Below are 23,883 nucleotides of genomic sequence, written 5' to 3' on the forward strand. Positions count from 1 at the left end.
ATCAATTATGTAAAAAACAAAAGGGCCTGGAGTTTTAATCAGCACCATTGTCCTATATTAGCTATATATATATAAAGTTGAATTCTTTGATTTGTCGTTTTTACTCCATGACGGCTGATAGATAAGACCTCGTTATTTTAGTATTATAGATATACGTGAAAAACTACCTGTACCCTATGAAGACAACTTCGAATTGTAGCAAAATTGAATTGATATAACTAGTTCATATATAGTATGAAACCTGACTAAACCAAATACTGCATAAACCGAAAACCTGTCTAAACCAAACATGTTTTTAATCATCGAATATCAAATAATATGCGTTGTGAACCTGATAAAACCGAACATCGACCAACAACTTACAAAATCCTAAGTCCCGAAGAAGTTCGGTTTAAACAGGTTTCACTGTACATGTTTCTTTTGTAGGTACAGGAGTTATGGTTTATCTTATGAGACATGTTTGGTTCTTTGATTGTTACTGCTTTTCTATCAGCTGTGTTAGAGAAGGGTTGATTCTGAGCCAGAAATATTACACAAAATATTCAAAAACAGATTCATTACTAAAAATGATTTTCATTTTATCATATTTGAATAATGAAAAAGCGAAAATGAACTTGGTGACTCTTAAGTTCTTCATTGTGATTGTGGTTTTTTTTCCATGTGAAGCAGACTAAGACATAACTGTTACTCGTAATATTGAAATTGGGGAAACAAAAAAAAGTCTTACTCTACCAAACATAATAATATTAAATCATGCATGCTCATCAACATACATTCCTTTTTCTCGTAATTATCACTGAACTAGTATATATTTGTTTAGGGGCCAGCTGAAGGACTCCTTCGGGTGCAGGAATTTTCTCGTTACATTGAAGACCTGTTGGTGACCTTCTGCTGTTGTTTTTTCTATGGTCGGGTTGTTGTCTCCTTGATTCAATACCTATTTCCAATCTCAATTTCATACATAAACGCCTTATCTTAAGTCCAGATTTTAGTATTCGTATTGTCATCTTAGAAAGTCATAGTATTTAAAATACTACAACAGGGAACAATATGACAATAATTGAATTAAGTAGCGTCAACGCTGTGATTATTACCTGTGTAATTAGCAAAATCCTAAAAACACCGTTTGGTGGTGCACCTGTAAGATGAGGAACTTACAAGTAAGGTAATAGGTAACAGGTGAATATAATATTGGTATCGGTATCGGATTTGACCCGGAACTTGTTCATTATTGGCAATATCAATTATGTAAAAAACAAAAGGGCCTGGAGTTTTTAATCAGCACCATTGTCCTATATTAGCTATATATATATAAAGTTGAATTCTTTGATTTGTCGTTTTTACTCCATGACGGCTGATAGATAAGACCTCGTTATTTTAGTATTATAGATATACGTGAAAAACTACCTGTACCCTATGAAGACAACTTCGAATTGTAGCAAAATTGAATTGATATAACTATTTCATAATATCTGTATTACATAAGATGGAATGCTTGAGATCTTCGTATAATTCTTAAATAAGTATAGCTTTGTATGAAATAAGGTTACTGTTGGGTAAGATTTGAATAATTTCATACGAAAAACACTATGACGGATACTATCAAAGTCATTGGTAGCTGCGGAACCGTAGCTCTTATGTCCTTTGACTATTTGCTGACCATAGAAGACAATAACCCGACCATTTGTGTATACATTTTGTACCTTCAAACGTGAAAACCAACAGTCTTATCTATATAAAAACGAGACACGAGAAACACTACATAAACGGAGGGTTACTACTGTACATCAGATTCCAATGCCTTGTTTTATTCTTTAATATTTTCATTTTTGAGTACATAGATAAGGCAACAGTAGTATACCGCTGTTAAAACTCATAAATCCAGGGACAAAAAAAATCGGGGTAACCAACTTACACTGAAGGAAACGCATTAAATATAAGTGGAGAACAACGACACAACATTAAAATGTAACACACATAGAAAGTCATTTTAGTAAAAACCGTCATCAAGACATTGATCCAATAGACAGACGTGAAAAAAACAACAATCTAAACATAAAAACTTATCAAGCAATGCGGGCGTTCTTTCTCGTCATTTCATTTTATTGTACCTAAAAATTCTATGTTTTGTATCCGGCTAATTTTATGATTATGAACTTAAGTCATCAAAATAAACATTGTTATCATAAACCTTGAACTTTATCAAATTATTATGTTCATAAATTTAAAGTTCATTTGTTTTCATGGACAACAAATTCAAAATGTCAAAACTATCATTTTATTGTATGCGAAAAACTTTTATTTTTATGATTATCTACAATAAGCATGTTAAACTTAGTACTATACGACTATTATCTTTATGAAATGTTCATAACGCTCAAATAGCTATGGGAACATTATTTTTATAAGTCAAGTTGGAATTGTTATATCATTCTGAAAAAATCACGTAAACACATACGACATTCGCGATCTTTGTTATGATGAAAACCCGTGATCAATAGAGTATACATCAATGGCATACTCTATTCATCTCTATCAAAGAAATATAAGGCTTTTTTAAACATTTTAACTGATTATGTTTAACGATTTTGAATAAGCACACTTATTGAAATAAAGTATTTGTATGGAAGCTATAATTATTATGGAATATACATATTGAGTACACCTTCCCGTAGATAACCATTGAAAGAAAGGGAACAAACACACTTCGCTAGACTTGTAGAATAACAAGAGGACATACACTTACCTTTCTAGTAAACATACATGAACTGCAATGAAAGGTAAAATAGCAAAAATACCATACATCTAGACAAATACAAAATAGAAAGTGCTTTAAAACATAATCAAGATAAAATCAAACCGTAAGCTTAAATACTTCAAACAAATGGTTAAAAATTGTCATACTCCTGAATTGTTACCGGCGTTTTTTAGTATATTTTTGTGTGTCTTTTTATGTACATTTATTGATTCTGAATCATGAATTATTTTCTATAAGTTATATGTGGTATATATTATAAGGCTGTAGTCGTACTCGATTCCTTAATTCTCGGTTTAATTGCGATATATTTGATAAATATGTTATACATTTATAGACTGGTAATGAGTGTAAGGGCAACTTTATCGTCTCTGAGATATCAACATTGTAAATGTATGATGTGGTATTCAGATTCTATGAAAATTCTGTTTTTCAGTATTGATAATACAAATTTTATGAAAGATTATTGGGATAATGGAATAGATAAAAACTGTTTGATTCGAAGGATGTTAGAATCAATATATTAAGATGCTAGAATATTTTCATATAAAATTTACAGAGCAGACGAAATTTCTAAAAACTAGGCATACTCATGTACAGATTTAGATTATATTTATGTTTAATACATTTATAATTTTTATTTTATAACTAGCTCATATAATTAAAAATCCCTTGAATATACTTAATGACAAACATGATAATCAGAGTATGATTACTTGAATAGACAGCAACAAAACGACACAAATAACAAAACCAAATATATGAAACAGTATTACAATGTAAAAATCTGTACATCGCACCGATTCAAACAACGTAAAACTAATATCAAGAAAATTTGACAAATGCGGAAATTAAAAAAAAAAAATTCTGTACAATGTTCGTTCACAATTTTATAAAATTTGAAGGTGATTCCCAAACAAGATCGTTGTTCAATTTAAACAAAGAAGTCATGTGAACGAAAAACAATTAGAATCGATAGATTGTCCCACTAAACGGAAAATTAGGACAATTGTTTATTATACATGTCATAACAATAAAATTTGATATTATCTACCAGATTACAGCTTTTAACACACTCACACTGTTAGCCAATTGTTGTGTTTCCAAATAAAGGAAATATAAGCCAATGATACTAGCAGTTTAATTTTGGCAACTTCAGTTTAATATACGCAGACTGAAATTCATTTAGTATGATACAAAATTCTACACAAACAAATAAACTACATGAAATGGGGTCCAAAAAAATGTAAAAAGTCCACCTTTTTAAAATTGTTCCGTTTCCGCTGAACCGGGGTTCTGGAACACTACTTATTGTACTACACTGGGAAAATAGCAATCTTTAATCTCGAATTGGTTGTAGGCGTTTGACCTTTCATGGATTTGGATTTTTTATATAAAAAAAAACTATTCATGTACACGGTCAGCATTTTGTTTCGTCAATTTTCCTGACTTTTAATAGTGACTCCCCGTGCTTCAGGTTTATGATCTTATAATATACTAGATTATGGAGTGTGTGTCCGAGCGAGAACTGCTCTAGTTCATTACTTTAGAAATGTTCATCAAAAAGTAGTATTTCAATATTCAGCCCCATTCTATTTAGTCAGCCATCAGTCCTACCCTGATATACACTATCTTTTTCGGGTAATTAATACTGATAGCGTTTGACATTTTCAGCCTAACAAATTTATCAATTTTACAAAACTTAAATTATTGTATGCTGGTTCATATTCTGGACGCCAATCTTCGCTCCTTTATTATGTAATTCACTAACAAAACAATTATGAAGCTTAGAAATGGAAAAATACTAAATACTAAACATGTTCAAAGGGGATCCTCCCTCCGCCCGAATCCCGATTCCCTCCGCCTGAATCCCCGTTCCCTCACTCCGGATCTGTCCGGACCACTCCGGAATATTCCGGACCCAGGTGAATCCCGATTCCCTCACTCCGGAATATTCCGGACCACTCCGGAATATTCCGGACCTGGACGTGAATCCCGATTCCCTTACTCCGGAATATTCCGGACTGGTACGGAATATTCCGGAGTCACCTTGGCTCCGGACTCCGACCACTCCGGAATATTCCGGACTCACTTACCATGCCCAATTTTGAAATTGCAATCCAGTCCGGAATATTCCGGAGCACATTTTTATGGCCTTTTTGTGTTTCAGGAGAACGTTTAAATCAAAATCAAGTAAACATTCGTAAAAATAACAGATTGAAGTCCTTCTCAGTGCTTGAAATTAAAATTCAGTTTAATAATGAGTTCGTGCAGTGACAAATAGGTGTAGTTTTTTCATAAGAGTTATACGTTAAATATGGTTCCAATAGCTTGTTTCTGTGATGATATATATAAAAAGTAACACGAATAAGAAAGAGATAAATGAAAGAGAGGTGAATATTTGGTATTCAAATCAAATATATCTTTCTTGTATTTGTATACTTCAAATGCCCTTTAATGGGTCAGTACATTTATCACGAAACACTTTCTTCACTTATTTCACATTTAATATAAATTCTTTGTGGAGTATAGAGGTCGTCATGATTATGGAAATTAAACTTGGAACATCAGGTTGGTCAAAGATTAAAATTAAACATTTCGTGGTTCCTTTTGTTTCTGGTACAAAAATGATGTCTGAATTTTTTTTTACTTTTTTTAAATCGCAAAATAATTCTGGGATCGGTTTTACAATGTCTCTCTTTCAAATAAGGGTGTCGTAAATGTCCACTATGAAACAAAACATGAATCTGACTCATTGTTGAGGGCCTTGCGACAACATACAGAGGATAACATTTAGTCATTGGCAATCTTACAACATCTTACATAATATATAACAAAGTTTAAACCATTGCCATGAAGATATAATTACAGTAGATGTATGTTTCATTATAACACGTTATTTTGATTGGCTACATTGCAATCTCGCGTTATTCCTTAATCAACTTCATAACACAATAAAATTTCTCATGCATAATGACACGCCGAGGTTCCACAATAAAGTGCACAAGTAAGTTAAATGAAAACTTGATAAAAACCGTGTTTTCATGATCCTAGCTAAAAGAAATGTAATTATAAGTATTGAATGCTTCATTTTGTAACTTCGTAAGGTTGTAATAGCGTTGACCGTGTGCACATTTTTTTAAATAGAGCGCTTCCGCGCTTCGTACAAAATGTACTTTGTTCAACGCTTTTACATCCCGATGGAGTTACAAAAAGAAGCATTCAATTCTTAAATAATGGTTTTTAAAACCCGGTTAGAAAAAAACTAATTTGACAGAAAGCAACCGAACAAGGGTTCACATAAGCGCTGCATGTGTCTTTAGAGTCTCTGCATTATGATTTCACATTGATGTTGATTACAGAAACCTCAATGATTGTTATTATATAAACAAATGTAAACTAAAATTTTATGTGTTGCTCTCATAGCTACAAAATGTATCCAAAATCAAAGATGTGGAACATAGGCCGTGTTCACATTGACCTAAATTTGGTGTTGTGTTCGTGTAACTCACACATAAACTAAACATAATTACGTTCCCATTGATAAAACTCAATGTTTACATGTAGTGTAAATCATGTTTTGTATACATGCAGTCGATAGTCGATGTAGGCCTTGTGTATGTTAAGTGTACACAAAAATAAGCATTCAGAACTCTGATTTCCCCATGTATATTTAAAAAAAGAAGCAATTTTTATATAAAATTGATACTTATAACACTTATGAATAAAGTTATTTACAAAAATATTTTTTTATACTTGATATATTTATTTGTTATACAAACACTTTACGTAGCCTTATTAACCCCATATCAAGACAGACAAGACTCATTCACCATTATTGCCGAACACATAATCCATTTGAAAAGGTCTTCCCGAATCGACTGGACGTACACACTGACAGAAATATTTGCCACTGGCTTTTACTCAAACAATGATTCACTCAAAAATGCATTACTGAAAAAGGGTGAGGTTTAGTATCTCAGATCCGTTAGATAGTAAGAAATAACAAAAACAAAAAACATCACCCCTTCCTTTTTTGCTAAATACTCATTGGAGAAAAAATATAATTTGAAACAAACAGAAAAGATAGAAATGTAGTGATCCTTAACATCGCAATTCTGTTTTTTTGTCTTTAAGCACGCTGATGCAGCCTATATTTTTAATGCGTAGTCGAGGCATCTTTAAACTTCTGCAAATCATCCAAAATGACTTTTTAAAGGAGCGACCACTTTACCTAAAAAGGGGGGGGGGGGGTCTTAGTCTGAATTTTTTCTCGCGCGAAAGTTAATATTCAATTTTGTTCGATGGTACCAATTCAATATTTAACACCATAATGTATGGGGAAACTTTGGAATCAGACTATATTTTCATTTTTATCATCTGTATGACCCGTTTTTTTTAATCAAATTGTGGGAAAATCCATCCTCCCCCTTTTTTTTTTGGTCAAATGGTCGTTCCCTTACTGCTAGAAAAGTTGTTCGAAAATTTGAGTTCGGTTCTACGTAATGACATTTAAATGACATATAGTTTACAAGTGTGAACAAATCTTATGTACAGGTAACTAAACAAGGTGTATAGATTTGGACAAATCTTATGTGAAACTAGTGTAGATTACATTAAACCAAGTGTAAACATGCTTACTGTACACGGCGTTTGGTGTGAACACGGCCATATTCTATCATAAAAATCATTTGGTAATTAATGCAATTAGTGTCTCAGTTAACATTATTAATAACACCATATAGGAAAATCGCAGAACTCCTTTTGTCATATAAAACACTGTCACACCTCCAAACATACTATCCACACTAATCTGTGTCCACACTTGTTGTGTATGTAATATATATTTTGAACTTTACTGAACTGATATATTACACATGTCACTATAATAAAAATTACTTAATTACTGTTAACTGTTTTACCAATTCATATGAAGACATGGAAATGTATCAAAATAACCAATTATCTAATTGGTTACAATTTTACATGAACATTTGTGATTTTTCAACCTACATGTCTATGGAAGGAAAAGTCATAAACGTATGCTCAACCCGCCACGATGGCGATTAGATATCACCTAACTTCATTCCATTTGATATTAATATATATTTCTTTTTGTTTGAAATTGGATTTTCGCCGTTTGCTATTTATAAGAATTCTATATAGATTGGAACTAGTAGTATAACAGTGGTCAATGTATCGTACATAAATATTTTGAGGCCTACGCATGAGGCATGAGAAATCTGAACAAATATTTATTATATAAGTTAACAGAGTTACACAAGGGAAATGATATGTTATGAGGGCTACTTGTCCTATTTCTGTGTTTGTTTCGTTGGTACCGTAAATGATTGTAGGGTAAAGATTCCTATGAGCAAAATTTAAAGACGTTTGATGATCAGCTAAATAAAAGGACAATAAGAAGTTCCACTTTCCAAATTGTTTTGGTTCCTGTATTTTTGTTCCACACACAGACACATATAAAAAAGACGATGTGGTATGATTGCCAATGAGACAACTGTCCACAAGAGACAAACATGACACAGAAATTAACAACTATAGGTCACCGTACGGCGCCCAACAATGAGCAAAGCCCATGCCGCATATGTTTTAAACCGAAGCAAATTATCTATTTTATTTATATTTTGATTAAAAACATTTTGGAATTACAAAACAAAACTATGTCCATGGCAGTTGATTAATTGGTTATTTTTTGCTTTCTATATTATGGCATATAATTCCAACATATTAAAAAAAAGTCGGACATGTGTATGTACCTGTATGGTTTTCAACTACTTCAAGTTTACTTTTTCTCGCCCTCACAAAAACAAAAGCAAACAAATCTTGATAAAATAAAGTACAAGTTTTACAACAAAAAATTACGAAAAAAGTGTTACTATATTGAATCAAGTACTAAAATACTGAACATAGGATTAACATCCTTTGTTCGACCTGTCAGTCAAATGCGTTTTGTCAAAATATACTTGTTCACTGTTCGGTCTTTTAAAACGTTATTTGTGCTGTATTTAGACACCTCTACCAAGAAATTTGTTTTGCATGCACATGTGTAAAACAAAATCCAAAGCAATATCATAGGTTCGAACGTTGTTTAAACTTGTATATACATGTATATCATATCTGTACAGCCTTCAAACCTATGAAGCATAAATAAATAATAGAAAAAATATCGTTAGTGCTATTTGATAAATAATGTAACATGAACGCGACAAACATGTTGCAAACAGAACCTTTTGCTGATTGCACTTCAATTTATTTATTATGACAGAATACGGTATTTTTCAGTTTTAATTCGCTTATAATTTTGAAATACTTCTAGTAAATGTAGGTTCAGTGAGAAATAATATAATAACACATGATATCTAGAATTCAAAACCATGCAGAAATACAATAGGCTGGTCCTCTATCTCTAATATACCGTACCGGGTATCTCAAATATCCTTTAAAGGACAGGGAACAAGTCTTTCAATGTAGGTATTTTGATTGGTTTAATCAAAATGCTTTGGTTAAAAAAGTACTGTCATATGTAGTTTTGCAATTGAACTTCGACAGAGCGACAGTATTTCTTTCATCCAGCAAAAAGAAGATTGGTAATGGAATATCGTCAACGAGAAAACAAAGATAGAATACGGTACTTATATTTTGGTTCTTCAAGTTGTTTTTGTTTTAACAGTTATAATTGATCAAAATAAAAAAATATATTTTAATTAAAGATCAATTTCGTAAGAAATTTAAAACAAATAATAGTTTGACTTCGGGACAGATTTAAGAATAGCATTGTATGAAGTATATAGAGTTCCCATTTTTAGGAAGGAGTCTCACTCTTGACTGAAACCCTTTTTCATCTTTTATTTGATGTTATAGAATAGAACGATTAAGTTTTCATCTTTGTTAAATTGAAATTACATCTAAGAGTCGATTTGATTAATGAGACGATTCCTATGACTTTCCGAATATACGATTGTTTGAAAAAGGCTAAAGGCACATACATGTTCTTAGTAAAAAAATCATGTCCTATAGTCCTAAGAGCGCTTTGAAAAAAGTCATAGGGGACTATGTTCCTATACATATATGTATTTTAGCTATCATTTACTTGAATTGAGTATACCCTTTTTGAGCCGTTTGTGACAGTTCTTATCTATAATAGATTACAATCCCAAAAACAGATCAGAGAGCCCTATCTATTTTTTTGGTAAACGGACAGAAAGTCACAGGACAAAAAATCACCTAACAGTCACAGGACAAAAGTCACAAATAATCTGTTGACAATTGTTTGAATATGTAAGAGAATTATCTTGAAATGATTACTTTTTAATACATATATTCATAATAAAGTTTAGAAAATGTGTCATTATACTTGAAAAATTATTTAATTTATTTTAAATTTATTAATGCAAAAGAAAGATTTCTGGGCACCACGAAGCCATTTAAGTGCCAACTGAAGCCACTTTGACATTTTGTTTTTTTTAAATATCATTTCATCATGTTTGATATGCTTTTGATAAATTTTGTTAATAAGTTGGTTTATTTACAATAGTTCAAGAAAAATACTAAAATATTTTTGTAGAAATAGGCGTTTTTTATTCAAAGAAAATATCAGAAAAAATGAATTGTGACTTTTTGTCCTGTGACTTTCTGCTTTACTTTCTAGTTTTTTGGGTCCTCATTTAAGTTATAAGGGAACTTTTTCTAATTTTCGATTAAGTCTAATATATAATTCATTCTAACGATTTGATTAATTATGTTATGTAACAATCATTTCATTAACTCTTTAACAAAATAAGTTTTGACATGGTTGTTATTTATTACTGTATATTGCAATTGACAAATATCCTCATTAATACTATTATCACATAGGTATTATTATGTAAGATTGTATAATGTCAGGTAAAGTCTGGTAACAAACAAAATTACACGGACACTGTGTAATCGAATTTAACATTTACCTGTAATCTTTCGAAAGAAATTATGTTTAGGTACGATCTTTTTTCCTTTTTATGAGAGATTTGGAGTATGAAAGCGGACACGTTTTTCTTCTTCTTCAAATACGTTCTTTGCCACTAAATTTATTTTTAAACGCCCTTCATAGTAAGGGCCGCATAGAATGCTATTTCTTTAAAGCTTACTAAATGGTATTGGTTTTGTACATCGTTAAAGGCCATACTGTGACATATATATATATATATCTCGTCTTTTGGTCGTTCGAATATTAAAGGAAGTATATTTTTTTGCGTTTTGCAAGTTTTAGATATGTAATATATTTTTATGCATGCTTCTTTTTCTGTTCAACATCCAATCCAATTAAGGAAGTCTTTCTTTTTTACAAAATAGAGTAACCACTTAGTAACTGTTATGCCGTCCGATTCGAGGTATCTGGAAAGTAGTACACTATAGTATAGATCAATTCTACATATACAAGAAAGCCGGTAAATGTTTAAGTGGTCATGTTCCAGACCATATGAGTATTTGGACCGTACGCGTATGGTCCGGACCGTATACGTATACTCGTACGGTCCGACCATACGCGTACGGTCGGACCGTATGAGTATACGCGTATGGTCCAGTACGAGCAAACAATAGTGTCATTTGATCATATGGGTTTAATCTAAACAAATACATATCACATTCTTTCTTTTTCGTTTTACAAATTAATATTACTTCAATAAGATAAATAAAATGAATTAACGAGTAATTGAAATCCAATATTTGTTTAATTGTATCTGAATCCTATTTTGGTACTCTCGCCCAAGGTGACACTTGCTACCACAGGTATAACGTACTATTATTTTTTATTTACACGTTTGCAGTTCATGCATGTTCCGTTGCATTTGCATTTTTGTAAAGTTGCTAAAATATTTTTAAAAATATCCTCCCACATTATGTTTATTTCCTATATCTTCGATTTCAGTGATCATGATTTAATTAATGTATTACAGATCGCATGCTAAATACACGAGATTAACGGAATTAATTAGCGTAATTTTTTAAGATAGTTAAAATATATTTTTTACTTCAATTACAATTAAGTTAAGTTATGTTGATCTGTTATACATTTGTTGCCTCAATTTGGGGTCACCAGGATTTTTCTTGTATTAATGCTGTAAAAAATAGAGCAATGAGATTTTTTATGGGTGTGGGTAAATACACCCCTAACTTAGCCTTATATGGAGATATGGGTTGGATGCCCAGTATTATATCTCAGTGGACATGTATTTTAGATTATGGTCGAGACTTACTAAAATGTCTCATTGTAGAGTTAATAAAAAGGTTTTCTTATGGGGCAACAGATGCTGTAATAGTAAATTTAAAAATTGGAATTATAGAGTCAATGTGAAATTTAAAGAAATGGATATGGAGTTTTTATGTAATACTGATTTTTCTATTGATAAAAATACAATTAAACAAATTGAAAAGGAAAATTTTTGTAGATATAAAGAGAAGTGGTACTCTGACTTAATGTACAATGAAAGAAGTAAATTGCGAACGTATAGAATGTTTAAGCAATGTTTTAATAGAGAAAAATATTTATGTATTAATATGCCTGGAAAATATAAGAGTGCATATGCTAAATTTAGATGTGGTGTTGCACCTCTGAGAATAGAAACTGGCCGATATGAAGGCATTATGGTTGACAATAGACTATGTTTTAATGAGCAATGTAAGAAAAATAACATTATTGAAGATGAGAAACATGTCTTACTTAACTGCCCAGTATATGCAGATTTACGAGCTATTTTATTTAGACATGCTAGCTCTTTTAATTGTGATTTTGTTAATTTGTCTGATGATGATAAATTCAAATTTTTATTCACTGATGAAAATGTGTGTTACTTTTTAGCCAAAATCTGCTATGATGTATTATTAAAAAGAAAAGGTATTTTATATAATTGTAGATAATAATGTGTTTTGTAGAAATTTTATAGTCTCTCATAACTCTTTTTAGAGTGGCTCATGTTGTTTTAAATATTACTGTAATTTTATAAATGTATAAATGTATGTCAATTTTGAGGTGAGACTCTAATAAAGTATTTGTCTTGTCTTGTCTTGTCTACATGGTATATGCATTTGTATCTTATGAACTTGACCAACTTCTTATAATTAGCCAGACCTTACGCGTACGGTCCGACCGTATGCGTACGGTCCGACCGTATGAGTATTTTGAAAAAGTACGCATACGGTCCAGACCGTACGTGTACGGTCCAAATCCTCATACGGTCTGGAACAGTTATCTTAAAACATGAAAATGAGAAAGAATACCGATTAACACGTATAAAAAATATACCGAAAAAATAACAAGGGCGTATCAAGAACCTGGAAGTCAGAAGGGGGGGGGGGGGTAATAGTAATATCAGAGACATATAATACAAATTGTATTATATGTCTCTGGTAATATTTTATTCATTATAAGAATTTAATTGATTACGCTATATTACAATAATTTCGTTAACTTTTTTAAATGGTCTTGTTTCTTTGAAATTGGTCTACTTAATATTTTAAATCACAGATGTCAGATCATCATTTCTATAGTTCTCTATCGGGTTTTTTTCTAACATTTCACTTTATTCTTTTGTCAATTAATCTTTATTATAATTGTCCTAAGCATGTATGACACGACATTAAGTAACCAACAATCACCTCTTTAATTTTTACAATATGCAATTGCGGTTTATTAATGATTATATATAAATGATCTGATACCTGTGGTGCGCATCAACCGGAAGTGGTATGATAAGACAGATCAGTTAGCGGGATATAACTGTTCACTCTTTTAAACTCTTCACCAGTGCAATCGAATGACATTTCATATAGTACTTATCAATGTAATTGATTGATCTAAACAGAGAAAGAAAAAGATAAAGCAACACGTAATAAAAGCAGACATAAGATAAACAAAATTGTGCTAATTTAACTATTTCAATATTTTGTTGAATATTTTATATTAACATAGATAAAAGTATTAATTAATCTAATTATAAAAAAGAAGATGTGGTATGATTGCCAATGAGACTATTATCCACAAAACACCAAAAACGAAACAGACATTAACAACTATAGGTCACCGTACGGCCTTCAACAATGAGCAAAGCCAATACCGCATAGTCAGCTATAAAAGGCCCCGATAAGACAATGTAAAACAATTCAAACAAGAAAACTAATGGCCTTATTTATGTAAAAAAATGAACGAAAACCAAATATGTAACACATAAAAAAACGACAACCACTGAATTACAGGCTCCTGACTTGGGACAGGTACATACACAAGTAATGTGGCGGGGTTAAACATGTTAGCGGGATCCCAACCCTCCGCCTAACCTGGGACAGTGGTATAACAGTACAACATAAGAACGAACTATAAAAATCAGTTGAAAAAGGCTTAAATCATCAGATGGACAAAAATATAAGTGGACGTGACCGGGTACTTATACATCCCGACACAAAAAGACACAATGAACAGATCTGAGAGTACTCACAATTATCTGACAATAAATTCAAAGCCACTAACAACTAATAAAAAAAATCATGCATCTAAGACTAAATCATGTTTAACTATGCGTACTTACATTCTCTGCCAGTAGTAATATAGGTACTACACAGAGGTCCAATTTGTATAGTAAAGCACAAAGACAAATGGTAACATATATTGATTTCCGATAAATGGTTAGGGTTTTGTCTTTTCTGGTAGCAAGTCATTTCGTTTCCAAAATTACCATTTCGTACCTACTATAAAAAAAAATCAGTCCGTACCCTATGTGCCAAATGCATCTATCATTTAACGTTTAATATACCTGAATATTCATGACACCTTCAACACTAGACGTTAATTTGTCACCAAACAATGAATCCTACCATATATTGTATGTTCTGTTATAGCTGGTGGTAAATCAATGACTGGACCTTTTACAGGCTCGGGACAAGGCAGCGGTACTGACGGTGGCAATGGTGGTAAATACACGTTACATTACAATCGTTGTATATTCAAACATAATACAAATTTGAAAGAGGAAGAAAGAAAGAGAAAATCAGAGAAGACGATATACTAGAAACCATATTGATAGGTGTTAATCGTTAATAAATGACAACATTCACAAAATGGAAGATATTGCTTTTGCCTATACTTTCACCTGTTCGATGACCTAATATTACAGGAACTGCAGAAAAGAAATCAAAGAGTTAATTTTAATAAAACAGAGCGTTAGGATATTTTTCTTAATTGTTTTACATTTGTCATCTCAAGGCTTTTATTGCTGAATATACTATGTGGAATTTTATTGTTGAAGGCTGTATGGTGACTTTGTTAACTTCTTTGTCATTTGGCCTCTGAAGGAAAGTTTACTTAACAGCATAAACCATTTTTTTGTATCTTTGTATCATAATTATTTCCTAGTCATGTATGAAAAACACCAATCTTGTTTATTTTGCTTATTACCAATTCTGATGTTTAAGTTTTGCTATATTTTCCCTAATGTATGCATAATTTTTACAGATAAGTGCACTGGTCCATCGTGTTCAGCACCCGGAAGTAAGTATTGTATGGTATTAGTGGCACGTATACTTTATCTAAGTTGTATCGTTCGAGGATACATTTTGTAGTTACAAGGAAAACTATATGTTCGACGGTATATAAAAACAAATGTTTACTTAACTTTTATAGGATTTGAAAGTCTTTGTACTGATGAATCTGGTGAAATTTGAGCATGCTGTCAAAGGTTCTTTCATTCATATTCTAAAATGTCACGCAAAAACAATCAGCCGAATTCGAACAGAAAATTTACTGAGACAAAAACGTGAAGACACAAGTGAAAAATTATACAAGATCAAAAAACATACCACTGAAACCTTTATTTTCGAGTGAGAAGTTTCCTATAAATTAGTGACACTCATTGTAAATCATCAATTATTAATTGTATATACTTTTTAGATCATAATCCTGGAACTATTGGTAAAAGTAGTGGTCAATCATCATGTCCCTCGACAGATCTGTGTGCGAAAACCTGTAAATATACTGTCAAGTTAGGATCAAAGATGGCTGACGGATGCCCCTCATGTGCTTGCGAAAAAACTCAATGTATGTATGACTTTTTTTGAGTGATACACTGTTCTCTCTCAATTGTTAATTTATACAATAGAGAACCCTTTTTTGATGGATACCACACAATGTGATTTAAAAAATGCAAACAAAAACATCGCATGGTTAATATATGAATTGTGTATTCCAATTTTTGTACTGCACGTTATTGCATAAAGATATTGCTTAAGTTAGAATACACACCAAACACATCTAAAAAGATGTGCATATTTGATAAAGATTTTATAAAATAATCTATTCTAAAACATAATGTTCCAGCAAAAACATAATGACTAATCCCTAAATTAAAGACTTGTTTTTATCAATATGTATCTTCATTCTGTATACTTTATTCTTTCTGTTTCTGTCTTTTCGAAAGTGTCAACGGAAAAGACTCCAAAGCAGACTTTATGTGATGAGGTAGTAAAATGTATGATGTCATGTACAGAAGGTTATAAACTGCAATCTGGTAGGGAAGGAGGATGTCCAATCTGTAGTTGCCAGCAACGTAAGTACAAATGTAAAATTGAGAATGGAAATTGGGAATGTATCAAATGGACAACCCGACCAAAGAGAAGAAAACTGCCGAAGGCCAACAATGGATTTTCAATACAAAAAAAATCACCCATTAACAGAAATGTATAATAGTTGGGTTATAATGGATTTGGAAGAAGAAGAATAAGTATATATTTATTTGACCTCATGTAAATTAGATGCTACCTGGACCCATTTATATATTCATGCTATGTCCAAAGTTGAAAACATTTGAAGTTGTTATCTTAAATATAGCCTTACTTGATATAAGTGATTTTATCTTTAAATTTGTTTACTAAAATCATAGAAATTGCAAATTAATGCATGCTAATGTTATCGAGTTTTGTGATCGGAAGTTCTAGGTTATCTAATATTTATCTCGAGTCTGCTTTTACTCACATTCTTTCTTTTGTCTAGTTATCAAGTAATTACATCGTAGTGTAAGGGTCTTGAAACAACTAGAGGCTCTAAAGAGCCTGTGTCGCTCACCTTGGTATATGTGAATAAAACAAAGGAAGCACACAGTTCATGACAAAATTGTGTTTAGGTGATTGTGATGTGTTTGTACATCTTACTTTACTAAACATTCTTGCTGCTTACAATTATCTCTACCTATAATGAACATATCCATGTAGTTTCAGTGGAAAATGTTAGTAAAAATTTACAAATTTTATGAAAATTGTTAGAAATTGATTATAAAGGACAATAACTTCTTAGGGGGTCAATTGACCATTTTGGTCATTTTGACTTATTTTTGAGTCTTTTATTGCTGCTCATTATTGCTGTTTACAGTTTATCTCTATCTATAATAATATTCAAGATAATAAACAGCAAAATTTCCTTAAAATAACAAATTTAGGGGCAGCACCCTAACAACGAGTTGTTCCATTCATCTTAAAATTTCAGGGCAGATAGATCTTGACAGATATAAACAATTTTACCCTTGTCAGATTTGCTCTAAATGCTTTGGTTTTTGAGTAATAACCAAAACTGCATTTAACCTCCATGTTCTATTTTTAGCCGTGGCGGTCATCTTGATTGGTTGGCCGGGTCAAAAAACACAATTTTTCAAACTAGATACATCAATGATGATTGTGGCCAGGTTTGGATTAATTTGGGCCGGTAGTTTCAGAGGAGAGGATTTGTGTAAAAGATCATGGATATTTACGAAAAATGGTTAAAAATTGACTATAAAGGGCAATAACTCCTAAAGGGGTCAACTGACCATTTTCGTCATGTTGACTTATTTGTAAATCTTACTTTGCTACACATTATTGCTGTTTTCAGTTTATCTCCATCTATAATAATATTCAAGATAATAACCAAAAACAGTAAAATTTCCTTAAAATTACCAATTTAGGGGCAGCAACCCAACAATGGGTTGTCTGAAATCATCTGAAAATTTCAGGGCAGATAGATTTTGACCTGATAAACAATTTTACCCATGTCAGATTTGCTCTAAATGCTTTGGCTTTTGAGTTATAAGCCAAAAACTGCATTTTACCCCTATGTTCTATTTTTAGCCATGGCGGCCATCTTGGTTGGTTGGCCGGGTAATAAAACACAAACTTTAAATTAGATACATCAATGATGATTGTGGCCAAGTTTGGATTAATTTGGCCTGGTAGTTTCAGAGAAGAAGATTTTTGTAAAAGATAATGGATATTAACGAAAAATGGTTAAAAATTGACTATAAAGGGCAAGAACTCCTAAAGGGGTCAACTAACCATTTTGGTCATGTTGACTTATTTGTAAATCTTACTTTGCTGAACATTATTGCTGTTTACAGTTTATCTCCATCTATAATAATATTCAAGATAATCACCAAAAACAGTAAAATTTCCTTAAAATTACCAATTTAGGGGCAGCAACCCAACAATGGGTTGTCTGATTCATCTGAAAATTTCAGGGCAGATAGATCTTGACCTGATAAACAATTTTATCCATGTCAGATTTGCTCTAAATGCTTTGGTTTTTGAGTTATAGGCCAAGAACTGCATTTTACTCCTCTGTTCTATTTTTAGCCGTGGCGGCCATTTTGGTTGGTTGGCCGGGTCAAAAAACTCAATTTTTCAAATTAAATACATCAATGATGATTGTGGCCAGGTTTGGATTAATGTGGCCCGGTAGTTTCAGAGGAAAAGATTTTTGTAAAAGTTAACGACGACGGACGCAGGACGACGACGACGACGGACGACGGACGCCAAGTGATTGGAAAAGCTCACTTGACCTTTTAGGCCAGGTGAGCTAAAAATGAAAATGTTTGTTTGAATGCAATACTGATTAACATAGAATATAAATATAAGTAATTTTGTTGTTTAAACAAGCATATGTATAGAGACACAGACACGTTAACTTTTATTTCTATAGAAGTCGCTCTTCACTATACTACTACCTGTCGATACATTTATTTTTGGCATTGCACAAGTCATGTCTTCTTTGAATATTAATGACGTTAAAATACTAAATCCCTGTGATGTGTTTTAGTCGATTTTAGTCTCTGATGCACGATTTTTTACTATTAATTGGTTTTGGCTTTTAACTAGCTGTCAGTAACTGCGAGTACTCTCATATCGTATTTTCTTGTTAATTCGACCTGTTGATACTGTTTATAATGCTTTTTTCTTATTTTTTTATTTATATGGATCTTGTCTGTACACCAGCTTTGATTATTTGTAATATCTTCAATTTTTCACTTATTCTTACAACATTTGTATAAACTTCAAGATTATAAAAAAGCGGTTTTTTTTCTAAAGTGAACATTGATTGGTTAAATATTTCTCAGTGTGTTTGAATTTGTTTGTTAGCTTTTTGGTCATGAATGTTTGTCTCAAATATTTAATTTACTGTGCATTTGTATTCAGATATAGCAGATCAAATTTATTCGTTCATTGTGTAATCATACGTTTTTTGATTGAGTTAAGTCTGCCAATTGATATTTTATTGTATGTTTTTCTATGTTGTGATGTTATGCTATTGTTTCAGAAAAAAGGAGAAGGTTTTGATCCATTAAAACGTTTAATCCCGCTGCAAATGTTTGCACCTGTCCTAAGTCAGGAATCTGATGTACAGTAGTTGTCGTTTGTTTATGTAATATATACGTGTTTCTCGTTTCTCGTTTTGTTTATATAGATTAGACCGTTGGTTTACCCGTTTGAATGGTTTTACACTAGTAATTTTGGGGCCCTTTATAGCTTGTTGTTCGGTGTGAGCCAAGGCTCCATGTTGAAGGCCGTACTTTAACCTATAATGGTTTACTTTTTGAATTGTTATTTGGATGGAGAGTTGTCTCATTGGCACTCACACCACATCTTCCTATATCTATATATGTGCCTTGTAGCAAACTAGGCAATTTATCCAGTAAAACCACAAGTTTAAGCAGATAATGGTTACCACCAATGTCCGCAAATATAAAAATAAGATTTTAAATTTTATATTTAAAATTCCTGAAATACTTACAGGAGTAGGCCTAGGTTTAGGCAGATTACACTTTAAAAACATTAATGTGTTTATAGAAGCCAATTATCAAACAAATCGTGTTATTCAGATTTCAATAATAAGTATTGATATGAAGCTTTTAGATGAACATAAGCAGTGAGCTAGCAGTGCTTTTAAGAGTTATTTCCCTTTATATAAGTCTTCCATTTCAAAAACAAGAGAGAGGATGAGGGTTTTGATGGGGCATTTCATTTTTGTACTCTTTACATTTTCAGATAATTTCTTTGCAAAATGTTCTATTTTCATTATCTGTTGTCAACTTAATATACACGTTTTTCCATTTTTTTTTCTTCTGAATCTTATAAATAATTGCTAGGATCGGTAGCTCTAAATGCTTCTCTACTAGATATTTTTACTGTATTGTTTCTAATTTAAAATTATCAGCTCCAACACCAGCCCCTACAGTAGCAACAATGCAGAATATTCTGTCGTGTACAGAGAGAACCGTTCACTGCATGAAGTCTTGTAAACATGGATACCACATGTTGAGTTCTATAAACAGCGACTGTCCACGATGTAACTGTTTACCACGTAAGTCATCATACAAAAATCAAGTACAAACAATAAAATCAAAATGAATATAGTATATTATGATATCTGCACACGAAAGTAAATAATTAGTTTTGAATTTAAAGTTATATGCACAAAAAAGATGTAAAGAAAACTTAATTGGCGTTTCATCAATTTCATATAACATAAATATTTACTGCATTTCTCCAAGAAGTAAAGACTTTAACCGACACTCCTTTTTTTCTGTATATTTTCGTGGTAGCGAAACATGTAGCTGATTTTACAAATTGTGTTGTTTTGTCTAAAACAATTGATGTTTACATGTACTGTTTCAAGGATGATTTAACTTTGACATATTTCTTTTTAACAAATTCACACTGGTTATGATATTCCCGTGCTTGCGTTTCCTATCATGTGTAGAGGGTTACTGCTCACAAGGAAGCTATAAAACCAAGAGTTCCAAATGGTGAAGTTGAAATCATCCCTTCGTAAATTTTACGGACGCCATCACGAGTTGGATGACCGTTATGGAATAACCCTTTTACAAATGATATCGGATATGTTCCTTATGTCGTAACTACAATCCCCTTCCCTTTCATGAATTTGACCTACCGAATTAGACTATTTACCGGATTTGTAATCACATAAGCAACACGACGGGTGCCACATGTGGAGCAGAATCTGCTTACCCTTCCGGAGCACCTAAGATCACCCCTAGTTTTTGGTGGGATTCGTGTTGTTTATTCTTTAGTTTTCTATGTTGTGTCATGTGTGCTATTGTTTTTCTGTTTGTCTTTTTCATTTTTGGCCATGGCATTGTCAGTTTGTTTTAGATTTACGAGTTTGACTGTCCCTTTGGTATCTTTCGTCCCTCTTTTATGTTTTAGTCATGGTTAACAGCGAAACAAAGAACAAAAATTAACAAAAGTTGTGTACATTATACATTTTATACCTACGACTCAAATATTTTCAATTTTCCATTTTGCATAGCTCCGACATCAGCACCAAGTCCTACACCTGGTATATATTCTGTACTTAGACAATGTCCGGAGACATTACATTGTATGACGAGTTGTAGTAACGGATACTCATTAGAAGGCGGATCGTTCGGCTGTCCAAAGTGTACATGTAATCAAGGTAAACATAGTTATACATGCGTAGTAAAGGATACTCATTTGACGGCGGATCGTCCGGCTGTCCAAAGTGTACATGTAATCAAGGTAAACATAGTTACATGTATACTTGCGTAGTAAAGGATACTCATTAGAAGGCGGATCGTCCAGCTGTCCAAAGTGTACATGTAATCAAGGTAAACATAGTTATACATGCGTAGTAAAGGATACTCATTAGACGGCGGATCATCCGGCTGTCAAAAGTGTTCATGTAATCAAGGTAAACATAGTTATACATGCGTAGCAAAGGATACTCATTAGAAGGCGGATCTTCCGGGTGTCCAAAGTGTACATGTAATCAAGGTAAACATAGTTATACATGCGTAGTAAAGGATACTCATTAGATGGCGGATCGTTCGGCTGTCCAAAGTGTTCATGTAATCAAGGTAAACATAGTTATACATGCGTAGTAAAGGATACTCATTAGAAGGCGGATCGTCCGGCTGTCCAAAGTGTACATGTAATCAAGGTGAACATAGTTATACATGCGTAGTAAAGGATACTCATTAGACGGCGGATCGTCCGGCTGTCCAAAGTGTTCATGTAATCAAGGTAAACATAGTTATACATGCGTAGTAAAGGATACTCATTAGACGGCGGATCGTCCGGCTGACCTAAGTGTTCATGTAATCAAGGTACATACGGGCGTGAAACAAAAAAGAATACATGGAACGATTTGTTAAATCTAAAACTATTATTATGTAGTAATCCCTCTATTATATACTGCAGATAATTGTTTTATGTAATGCAAGTTAAGAAGTTGAATAACTAAAACAGTCAAGAACAGTTAAAGACTTTATAAAGAAATTAAATTAGGAATCCAACAAATACACTATAATTGTACAACAATAGCACCACTTCCTCGATAAATACGTATGGTACAATTTCCTATAGAGGCATTTTGAAACATTGAAAACGTGGAAGCTGGAAGCATAAAAGTATTTACAGTTTAATGATCAATACTACTACATGTTGTAATATACGATGATTCATAATTGTCAATTTCATTTGTTAGCAAGTACTTAACTATCATCTATATCCTTGAATTTAGACATGTTAACATCTGTTTTTCAATAACAGCTGGTTCTGTACAAACATATTAATTTTACAACTGGATCCAACACACTTTATCGCTATTTGTCCGCTTATACTTGACATCACAAAGGTTCAAGTAAAATGCTGACGTCATAATAAAAATGTTTAACGTCACAATTCAAAAGCAAACAGACGATACTGATAATACCGCTAGTAACTTGCACGAGAGGCACTGTAATGAGTTTTTCTCACGACAGGCCTCGTATATGGGTTATCAACCCGGAGGAAAATTATGACTTGTGAACTTCTGTTCATTACACACATGCAAAAGCTATTATATTAATGTTAAATATATTCTCAAAATCCTTTTTAAATATTTATTAACTTTATAAACGCATTTGTTTGGAAAACGCTTGATAGATAACAGGTTTGCAATTCAATACCTCTACATTACACTCATAAGTGGCGTTCGAATCTCTTGCAGTAAAACGGATTACTTTTAAACGTATTATACCATGCATATATAATGACAAGTTTCCTGATTATGTCTACATTATTATGATAACTACTTTTATTATCAAAAAATTGAAAACAACTTGTTGCGTCCGAGGCGCTTTTCTGGATTTCGCATCATCAGTTACGTTTTAAGCCATAAATGTGAAATCCGAAGATGTATAAGTACCGAAATACGTGTATGTACTAAATATAACTCTTTAAGGTGGTACCCAACACTTTCACTAAAATTAATTTGGCTCGTTTGAATTTCATAAAATTTGGACAATGTATTTACTTTGACCCTTAAACAAAACTATTAAAATTTAAAAAATTTTGAACCAACCGTTTTGTCAGAAAAATTACACTGGTTATATAGCAATTTGACAAACACAAATTTTGATCATTGAGAAGCTTAATATTCCCTTTACAACACAACGTAATTAAAACGTTTAGCTGACTTTACAGAGTTATCTCCCTGTAGTGTTAGGAACCACCTTAAATAAGAGTGTACCTAATGGTGAACCCCTTTTAAAGTTTCTGATGTTATATGTTTTTTTTCAGCTCATGTTGTTACACTTATGTGTACATCGGCTCTTTCCTGTCTTAGAGGGTGTCAGCTCGGATACAAATAAGAAATGATGGCTGTCCAACGTGTTTATGTGTTGAAGCTAAAGGTATTGCTTTTTTTATATGAAGGGTTGCCTTTATGCCTAAAACTACAGAGGTCATTACACGATAGATTTGAGACACAAAACTCCGATGTGTTGGTATGGCATAGATACTATTTACTTGTCCCGTCC

The 23,883-nt window shown here is 32.3% G+C and overlaps 1 protein-coding gene across 1 annotated transcript; it reads left to right on the top strand.

The window, feature by feature from the left end:
* The first annotated feature begins 12,310 nt into the window (after nucleotides 1-12,310).
* Nucleotides 12,311-23,715, top strand: LOC134717549 (cell death abnormality protein 1-like). Its single transcript, XM_063580039.1, has 8 exons — nucleotides 12,311-12,431; nucleotides 14,645-14,716; nucleotides 15,258-15,293; nucleotides 15,693-15,839; nucleotides 16,219-16,347; nucleotides 20,256-20,402; nucleotides 21,372-21,518; nucleotides 23,645-23,715. The coding sequence occupies exons 1-8, from the start codon at nucleotides 12,311-12,313 to the stop codon at nucleotides 23,713-23,715; spliced, it is 870 nt and encodes a 289-aa protein (XP_063436109.1).
* Nucleotides 23,716-23,883: the final 168 nt, after the last annotated feature.

Source organism: Mytilus trossulus, chromosome 5, assembly GCF_036588685.1.
Source record: "Mytilus trossulus isolate FHL-02 chromosome 5, PNRI_Mtr1.1.1.hap1, whole genome shotgun sequence".
In the NCBI taxonomy this organism is placed as follows: Eukaryota; Metazoa; Mollusca; class Bivalvia; order Mytilida; family Mytilidae; genus Mytilus; species Mytilus trossulus.

Bases quoted from the DNA above. Each gene is read 5' to 3' on its own strand.
- LOC134717549 (XM_063580039.1), top strand. From the start codon at position 12,311: ATGCCTGGAAAATATAAGAGTGCATATGCTAAATTTAGATGTGGTGTT. The intron at 12,432-14,644 runs GTAAGAAAAATA...GTTCTGTTATAG, and splicing joins ACTATGTTTTAATGAGCAAT to CTGGTGGTAAATCAATGACT. The intron at 15,294-15,692 runs GTAAGTATTGTA...TATACTTTTTAG, and splicing joins ATCGTGTTCAGCACCCGGAA to ATCATAATCCTGGAACTATT.